Source organism: Ornithorhynchus anatinus, chromosome 2 (assembly GCF_004115215.2).
Source record: "Ornithorhynchus anatinus isolate Pmale09 chromosome 2, mOrnAna1.pri.v4, whole genome shotgun sequence".
NCBI lineage: Eukaryota > Metazoa > Chordata > Mammalia > Monotremata > Ornithorhynchidae > Ornithorhynchus > Ornithorhynchus anatinus.
The window spans coordinates 137,392,101-137,402,294 of NC_041729.1; the positions used below are offsets into that span (position 1 = coordinate 137,392,101).

The 10,194-nt window shown below is 45.2% G+C and overlaps 1 gene segment (V, D, J or C); it reads left to right on the forward strand.

Annotated features, from left to right (window-relative positions):
- Positions 1-8,738: 8,738 nt before the first annotated feature.
- On the forward strand, positions 8,739-9,779 carry LOC114805392. The segment is given in 2 exon segments: positions 8,739-8,827; positions 8,956-9,779. Coding segments are annotated over 2 exon segments (357 nt in total).
- Positions 9,780-10,194: the final 415 nt, after the last annotated feature.

Genomic DNA, 10,194 nt, shown 5'->3' on the forward strand with positions numbered 1-10,194 from the left:
TACCATTGATGATGATGGTGATTATAGTAGATCCCATAAGGAGCTAACAGTGGAAAATGAGGAGATTCATAATGTAAAACCAAGGGCAGGTTCGTTTATTCGTTCAGTTGAAGTTGCCTTTAATGGAGAGTATTGCTTCATCTGAGGGGTGTAATCTTCCAAATAAGAGTAAAATTCAACACACTCTTCTGAGGTCTTTCATAGATATGGTGGTTCTGAGACAGCCTGTCAATCATCCCTTCCTGATGAAATCACTTGAGTCCTGAGCTCCACGTTATCGGGATTGAGCTGAGAGCAGATACCATATCGGGCTCTTACTTGGTCCTGGCAGCCTTCTTGCCCACCCACCCCCCCATTCCTGCAGCTCTCCGCTCCTCTGCCCCGGTCCCTCCAAACAGGTTTCCTGCCCAACCCGCACCCCAAGGTGGCATTCCCCCTCCTGTCACCTCTCTGCACTGCTGTAGAGCCAAGCAACCGATGCCTGCCGACTCCCATTCCCATTCCCATTCATTCATACATTCAATTGTATTTATTAAGAGCACACTGTGTGCAAAGCACTGTACAAAACAGCAGTAAACAGTGACATTCCCTGCCCACAAGGAGTTCACCTCTGTGCCACTTTAGATCCCTGCCCTGAAGTGCTCTTGAGGGTCAGATGGCAGATAAAAGTTGCTACTGCAGATTATTGGTGTCCTATCACTGGTCAGCCAGGCATGCTGCCTCCCCAAGATAAATCACCACTAGCTCCCCACTCCTCCATCCTGTCCTACCTTTTCTACCCCCTGGCAGAAAAGAGAATAGACCCGCAGTCTGCCACCTCCACAAACCCTCAGAATGTTATTTCTGCAGCTCTGAATGTGCCCTGGACTCTGAATCATAAAGAGCCTCCAATTAAAGTGGGGCCTCAACTTTAAAGGGGAATCACCTAGCACTCAGCACAGTGCTTGGCACACACTAAGCCACAGCACCCTACTGATTTTAGGTTTTATTTTGTGTATTTGTCCTTGTCTTTCCTGTTGTTTTAGTGTTTTCCTATTTCATTACTCTTTATGTGTCTGTCTCCAGTCTCATGTCCACTCTTACATTTTTATAATGTGAGCCCCTAGAGAGCCAGGGACTGTCTCTAATTCCCACCTGTGTATTCTTAGTGTGCACTTGATAAATACTCTACTATTACTTCTACTACTCTGAAGTTAATTTATTTCCCTCTGAGGTTGATAATGGGTGCAACCGATTGCTTCCTGTAAACACGTAAACATCCTGGCCAGGAAATGGGTTCTGAACAGCAGAGGCCCTTGCCAAATTTTCAGATGAGTGAGCTGGGTCTCGTTTTTAAATCTTGTGATAGTGTGTTTGGGAATGGAATTGTGTTTTGGGAGCATTTAGCCTTCATTTCCTATGTGTTAGTGAATACTGAATTCTATATTAAACACAAATACTCAATACCATGTACAGTACCATAACTGGCTCAGACCAACATTCATTCATTCATTCATTCAATAGTATTTATTGAGCCCTTACTATGTGCAAAGCACTGTACTAAGCACTTGGAATATACAATTTGGCAACAAATAGAGACAATCCCTGCCCAATAACAGGCTCGCAGTCTAAATGGGGGAGACAGACGGCAAAGCAAAATAGAGCAAAACAAAATATGACAACATTATCAAGGTAAATAGAATCATGGAGATATGCATCTCATTAATATCTACACCAGGGTGCTCAGAGGAACCATGAGATGGCTAGTTTGCCTCCATCCTCATAATTGGAGATGGACAATCTGACATCTCTACAGCTAACATTCCCTTTTACATTGTCTACCCTTTTCATGACCCAGCATGGACCTCTCCTGTGTAATCCATCCAAAATGCTCCTGAACCTGAGGAAGTTGAGACATATTTCTTGCTGTAGAGGTGTCCCTGGATCAGCCAGGTCCTTGGACTGGACCCCAGAGGAATATTTCCCTCTTGAAAATCTTCCCCAATCTGACCAGAGCGCCCCAAGTGTTCCCTTTTCTTTTATTCAAGCAACTTCTGTACCTCTCGTCTTCTTTTTCCTTCTCCACCTTCCCCTTTACTTCTTCTGCTTCCTTTTCCTCCTCTTCCAAAAAACTCACTTCCTTTCTTCTCTAACTTTCTTGTTCACACACACAGCAATTTTTCCTGCTTTCAGTTTTTTGTGCGCTCTCTTTTTCCCTCTCTGTCTCTCTTCCAGTCTCTCTCAAAAATGGTTTGTTTGATAGATTAAAAAATCACAGCTAAAGTAATTTGCTGTAAAACTCTACTAGTCAGGTATGAGAAAAGCTGCCAAAAAAATTCAGGAAAGGAAATGGCAAGATAAATTACTCAGTAAAGGAAATGGTGTGCCTACACCTCCCAGAAGCCATTGAGGTATTCTGACAAGGTTTGCTTTCCCTGACAAGAGTGGGAGTGCTTCACTCCTCTCTGAGTGGAACTGGGTTTTCCTAGAGATTACTCTTTCTCCCCCACACTCACTGTCTACTGCACAGGTTTAATATGCACTCGTGTGTTACATACACTTGATACAACCATTCAAATGTGTCTCTCACCAAATGAAATCTTCATCTATGCCATGGTGTATGTTCAGTCACTATGGGGAGGGCATAGATCCACACCAAATGATCAACTCCACCTATGTTGTAATGGGGTTCTTAGTCAACTTCCAAAAAGGCACCAGTAAGTCTGTCTCAACATTGGTTGAAAATATCCCCTGCTTTTCACATGTAGAACTATCAATAGCTTGGGAATCTGGTTACCCTAGCCATGGTGACCTCCTCTCATAAGTGGCATCTCAATATTAGTCCTCACCTTCCCCAGTAGAACCTCAGAGTCTTCACTACTGATGGTAGGTTTTGCCCGTTGTCTGTCCTCTAGTACTATCTGGTGTTTAACCTCAGCCATGTCTTCCTCCCTGATCTCAGCCAAGCCCTCCAATCAATCAGCAGGGTGGATCAGTGGAAACAGCCCAGGCTTGGGAGTCAGAGGTCATGGGTTCTAAACCTGACTCCACCACTTGTCAGCTGTGTGACTTTGGGCAAATCACTTAACATCTCTGGGCCTCAGTTCCCTCATCTGTAAAATGGGGATTGAGACATGAGCCCCACGTGGGACAGAGACTGTGTCCAACCCGATCTGCTTGTATTCACCCCGGTGCTTAGTACAGTGCCTGGCACATAGTTAAGTCCTTAACAAATACCATAATAAGAATAATAAATCAATCAGTGGTAATTATTGAGTGCATACTTTATGTAGAGCATTATAGTAAGCATATGGAAGAGTATAATGCAATAGAGTTGGTAGACATGATCCCTGTCCTCTAGGAGCTTAAAATTTAGTTGGGAGAAAGACATTAAAATAAATTACAGATAGGGAAAGCAGGATATGTCCATAGTGCTGTGAGGCTAGGGGTGGTCTAGGGGTACAGTGCTTAGAAAACTCAGAAGGGGGAGTGAACAGGGAAGAGAAATTAGCAATTAGTGAAGAAAGACTTCCTGGAGGAAATGTGATTTTAAGAGAGCCTTGAAGATGAGGATAGAGGTGGCTCTCTTGGATATGAACGAGAAGGAAATTCCAGGCCAAAGGGAGGACATGAACAGGGGATCAACTTCGGCATGTATATAACTTTGAATGTATGTTGTTAGAAGAGGGAAGTGTTCAGGCTGAGTTCTAGGGGGAGATGAGTAAGGTAGGAAGGGAGAGTTGATTGTGTGCCCTAAATGCAATGATGAGGAGTTTCTGGTTGATGTACAGATGGATTGGCAACCTCTGGAGGTTTTTGAAGAGTATATAGATATCTGCAGAATTACTTTTTTAGAAAAATGATCTGGGCAACAGAGTGAATGTGGAATGGAGAAGGGAGAAACTGGAAGCAGGGTGTTCAACATGGAGCTGATACAGTAATCAAGAAGGGATATAAGAGCTTCAGTCAGTGTGATTGTGTCTCCAATGAAGGCAGAGTGGACAGGATTTGGTGACATTAAATATTTGGCTTGAATGAGAGAGATGAGTCATGGATAATGCCAAGATCATGGGCTTGTGAGAAAGGGAGTATAGTGGTGTTGTCTACAGTAATGGGAAGGTTGGGAGGAGGAGTTTGACCTCTTCTTGCAGGGTGGTCCTGTGGGTGTCCCCATCTCTGGAGCCTCACAGAAGGTCAGTAACTTAACTGGGATAAGAACCCAGGTCTCGTGATGACCAGCCTGTGCTCCAACCATTTGGCAACACTGACCACTGTGCATAGGAACAAGGGTCCTAATATACCTCTCTGGATTGTGTCTGTAATTTCAAGATATGCCCAGAAGCTTCCACACCTCATCTGTAAAGGGGAATTCAGAATTCCAGACTCCCAATAGATGTTAATGGATGGGTTTAGCCTCGGTGGATGTTTGCACAAGCCACCAGCCAAAGGGATCAGGAGTAGCTGGATGGTTCCTGCCAATCATTACCTGATTTGCCACTTCAATATGGAAATAAGTTTCCCTGACTCTGGGAAGCCCAGCAAGCAGAGTCCTTTACTGCACCAGCGTAAGTGTAAAAGTTTCCCCCTGGCAACCTTGGTGATTGAGCTCTCCATTTTCTTAGACACTGAGTCTCCTGTTTATCATAGAATTATTACCTATTTCCTGGATTATTACCTATCAGAATTCTGAAAGGTTCAGGAAACAGCTCTATATTCACTTTGGGTGTTACTCTTCTGAATGAAAATCATGGGCACCTGTCCTTAGGGAGGTCAGAGATGAGTCAAGAGTTGGGGAGATTTTCTCAGAGTGCATATGTGTATGTGTGATATGACTGACATAGGCTGGAGATTCCCTGCAGCGTGGCTCAGTGGAAAGAACATGGGCTTGGGAGCCAGAGGTCATGGGTTCAAATCCTGCTCTGTCACTTGTCAGCTGTGTGACTGTGGGCAAGTCACTTCACTTCTCTGGGCCTCAGTTCCCTCATCTGTAAAATGGGGATTAAGACTGTGAGCCTCATGTGGGACAACCTGATTACCCTGTATCTACCCCAGTGCTTAGAACAGTGCTCTGCACAAGTAAGCGCTTAACAAATACCAACATTATTATTATTATTACTTCATCTTGTGAGTATGCAATCATTGTGCCTGGTGCCATTTTCATTTCTGCCTCTTGGGATCACAATCTTCTTGAAGGCTCTGCTCTAAAAGACTCTCCATTTCTAATTGTGATGCAAAAAAGCTGGCCTGTCTGCAAACTCCATCCCCCAGCTCTCTGGGGCTGGGCCACATCCTCTGAGGTTTCACCATGTTGGGTTTTTAAACAGTTCTTATGAACTTTCTGTTTATATTTTCCCCATTTCAGCTCACCACAGAGCAGCTAATAATAATGGCTGTGGCATTTGTTAAGTGCTTATTACATGCCAAGCCCTGTACTATGCACTGGGGTAGATTAAAGATAATCATGTTGGGCACAGACCCTTTCCCACAGTGGGGCTCCCACTCTAAAGGGGAGGGAGAACAGGTGTTGAATTTCCATTATTACAGCTGAGGAAAAAGAAAGATAAGATAAGTTAAATGGTCGGCCCAAGAACACATAGCAGGCAAGTGGTAGAGGCATATTTAGAACCAGGCTCTCTGTTTTCCAGGCATGTGCTCTTTCCACTAAACTATGCTGCTTCTCACACTGCTTTTGGAGTAGTCACAGAAAATCAAAATTGTAACAGGGACTACACAAATAATCTCAGGGAAAGAAATGACCTGACAGCTTCTATGCTGTGTGTGTGAGAGAGAAAAGAGAAAAGAGCAAAGTATGGCAGCAAAATAGAGTAATCATACAGCACATGCATAATATTGGGCAAAGAACCCCCAGAGGTCAGGGCACTGTACACTAATACTGTGCTAGTGATCCATACTCTGCCATTGCAGAATCCAAACTTGTCCCCAGGCTGGTTTCATTTATCCCAGGTGGAATCAGTTAACAAGGATAGGTAACACTCTGGGAAGGAAGGTGGAAAATTCAGACTAGAATCAATTTTAAAATATTGGATCCATATAGGGTTCCGGAATGAGAAATGTACTAGTTTTATTACATTTCAACTCAGCAGGGATGAATTATCTGCATCTGAGGTTATGGAAGGAATTGTTTGGGTTTCCTGCAGGGACACTGGATTGATTTCTGAAAGCCTGAGGAAGATAGTAGCTGTCTGAGCCTGGAAGACAACAAATGTTCCCACCTTTAATGAAGGGAACAGAGGGTGGCCCTGATAGGGATTGGCCAACTGAGCTGCAGGTCTAGGAAGGGAGTAGAACAAAGTAAACTCCCAGAGTTGGGCAGGGAGAATTAACACCCCCAACAAAGATCTGTTTTCTCTGACCTCTTCTTTCCTCCTCCACCCTCCAGTCCATAATTCAGTCTGCTGCCCAAATCATTTAGTGAAGCAGGACCCCATTACCTCAGAACTGCTGCCACAGCTTCCTAGTTAGCCTCCCGGCCTCCAGCCTCTTTCTTCTATTTTCACCATATTTAAAACAATCTCTCATCAAGTTTCTATTCCATTCTTTTGTGAATGTATACTATCTGATATCCCCTAATAAATTGTAAGTTTTTCAAAAGAAGCAGTGTTGCCTGGGAGACAGAAGACCTGTGTTTTAATCCCAGATCCACCATTTGTCTGCTGTGTGACCTTAGGCAAGTCACTTAACTTTTCTATGCTTCAGTTTCCTCATCTGTATAATAGAGATGAAATACTCATTTTCCTTCTCTCTTGTACCATGAATGCCATGTGGGACAAGGACCGAATCTGCTCTGATGACTTTGTATCTCTCCCAGCCCTTAGTAGAGTGCTTGGAGAATAATAAACACTTATTACTATAATCATTATTCATAGTCCCAATGCAACTTATAAATTAGTTCATTTTAAATATTGAGGTTGATGAATGGTGACTTTGATGAGACACAACTTAATGAGAAGCAATGTGGCCTAGTGGATAGATACTGGGAGTCAAAAGAATCTTAGTTCCACTCCAGGCTCCACCACTTGTCTGTTGTGTGACCTTGGACAAGTCATTTCACTTCTTCTCTGGGCCTCATTTACTTCATTTTAAAATGGGGATTAAGACTGTGAGCTCTATGTGGGACAGGGACTGTGTCCAACCTGATTAGCTTGTATCTACCCCAGCACTTAGTACAGCACCTGGCAAATAGTAAGCACTTAACAAATACTCTAAAAAAAATGATAAGGATGAAAACAGCAACTCACCTTCTCCTTTTTCTATATGCCTCAGTGTGATTTCATGTTTTGCATAATATTAATGCCTCAGTATTAAGACCCTAGTCCTCTACAGGCAATAGCAAAACTGCAGGAACTGGCTGCAGCTGCAAACTGTGTAACTATCACTCAAGGTCCATCTTCATGTCTTCCCCCTCAACCTTCCCTATTTCTATCTGTTGCAGGAGTTCTGTCCTTGCCTTTGGAGGTAGCCGGCCCTTCCCCGTTTGGGTGAGGACTGATCACCTACCTGGGGCCCGTGGGGGAAGGACATGCCTACGGGCCTGGTGTGAGCCCTCCATCACCCCTGACCTTGGGGTCCAATCACGCAGGAAGGAGCTGCCCTTCCCCCATGACCCTGGAACTCCCATCTACCCTTGTTTCAGCTCAGGGAATGATGTGACCAGAGGCAGCTTGAGTCCTTCTCAACTTCTAGAACATTGGAAAGGTCAACCCTGCGGCAACTGCTGAAACTTCCTGGACCGTGGGTCTGTGAGCTCTGAGGAGTCTGAAATCCTGTCACTCCTTTCGTGTTTATTGTAATTTATGTCTTTTATATGTTTGCTTGCCTTTTCTTAAGTGTCTGTCTCCTCTTCTCCCCATTCTGAGATGGGGACACCCTTGGGGACAAATCTATATCTTATTTATGTATTAATTTTTCAGTGTGCATTTTGCACCTAGGAATTGCTGGAAAAAACTACTATTACTACTAGATGGTGATCCTGGGCAGAGGTTGTGGGGGAGAGTGAGAGGTTGAGTCCTGATCTCTGCACCTGGGGACAACATGGAGGAGCCCAGGCCAATCCAGGCCCTAGCCCTTGGTACAGAGTCCTTGGCCCAGTGTTTATCCATGACCCATTCATTTATTCATTCATTCAATCATATTTCTTGAACACCTACTGTGTGCAGAGCACCATCCTGAGCACTTGGGAGAGTACTATACAACAATAAATAGTAACATTCCCTGCCCACAATGAGCTTATAGTCTAGAGTGGGGGAGACAGACATCAATACAAATAAATAAAATTACAGACGTGTACATAATTTCAAGGGTGTTGGGAGGGGGCACGAGCAAAGGGAGCAAGTCAGGATGACGTAGAAGAGAGTGGGAGTTGAGGAAAAGTAGGACTTAATCTGGGAAGGCCTCTTGGAGGAGATGTGCCTTCAATAAGACTTTGAAGTGGGGGAGAGTAAAGACCCATGAATCTTTAAGATTGAAGGTCTTCCCTGCCTGGTTCAGATTCCAGAAGGCCTCTGCATACTGTAGCTGCCTCTCTAGAGGAGACCTGAGCTGGCGGCGTGAGCCCAGTTTTAACCTTAGGTTAGGGTGAGGGGCGGAGGGAGGGAGGTCCAGAACCAGATCAGGCGAGAACCACAGAAAGCCGAGCTGTTAGCTTATTGGCTCCCGTTCCACCTCCCCTCCCTTCCACTGCCCCTCTCGCTCTCAGTTTTGCTGCCTTGACTTCCTCCTGAACCATGACTTGCAGGCAATCCTCCTCTCCCCTCACAGTCCTCTCCCCATCCTGGTCACAACATGCTGATCCAAGTCCAGCTGCTGTGGCTGCTCTCAGCTCTCACAGGTATATTTTAATTAAAGACTCCACAAACTGGAGTTACCTGTGAGGTGGAGATATCTGTGAGTCTGTGACTGCTCCTGACTAGCACTAATTCCCTTTGTGATGGCTAACTTTTGTGCTTTCCTTTCCAGGATCTGAGGGTGCGGTACAGCTGGTGGAGTCCGGAGGAGGCGTGAAATACTCTGGGGAATCTCTGCGTCTCTCATGCCAGGCTTCAGGATTTACTTTTGGGGACTACTGGATGGGTTGGTACCTGGAAGGAAAGTCCCGTGAGTTTGTGTCCAGCATCAGTTACTGGGCTGGCAGTGAGAAAAGGTACGCGGATGCAGTGAAGGGACGATTCTCCATCTCCAGGGACAACGCTAACAGCCGGTTGTACCTGCAGATGGACAGGCTGCAAGTGGAGGACACCGCCCGGTATATCTGTGCAAGAGCACAGTGAGGAAAAGTGAGTGAGGGCTCAGACACAAACCTCTCGGGCCCCTCCTGAATCAAGTCCCAGGAAGCTACTGTGGCTGCTGCTGCTGCTGCTGAACAGTAGCATGTGAGAGGAAATAATGTCTAGCTGTCATTGGTCAGCACACCAGAAATCTCCCTTTTTGGCATCCTGTCTCCAGGGAAGCCATTAAAGCTTTACTCACCTGGCCCTCCACTCCCCCTTTCCTCTGCCTCCTCTTCCAGTCCCCATGCCCATGCCCATAGCTTCCCTGGCCCTGCTGCCTCCCTATTCCTCCATCTGTGGACTCCAAACCTGCTCCTATCATATTCTTTTAAACTTGTCCTCCATTCCCTTCCTCTCTCTCTGCCATGTCTTCATTCTCAGACATCTTCCCTCAATGCCATGTGGTAAAAGGGACAGGAATGGGGTAGGGGACACTGGATAGGAAGTGCTGGGAGGAGACAAACAGTGACAGAGTGGCAGTAGAAATTAAAACAAGTAGACAGTGATCTTGAATTTCTGGACACCGTCTCTCTTTGTGGAGGTTCCAAGTTTGGGGTTTATGGTCAGAGGATCAGGAAGGTGGGGTGCAAAAAACTATGGAGCCACAGTCGAGCACACTAGTTTAAAGGGGGCAAGATGAGTGGTGAGTGTGGGGTGAATGTGACAGAATGATCACTTCTTAAAGTTGGCTGCTAAGGCGGCCATTCCAACTATCTTCAACAATCAGGAGGAGAAAGAGGAACCCAGGAAATGGACTCCTGATGGCCTTTGGGAAATTCTTCTTTGGGAAATTTAATTAACATCTCATCTGGAATTATCTTATAACCAAGCCAATCAGAAAGAATAATTACAAAGGAAGTCAAGGGGCCAAGAGGAGACCTAGGGCATTTTGACAATGTTCATTCATTCAATAGTATTTATTGAGCGC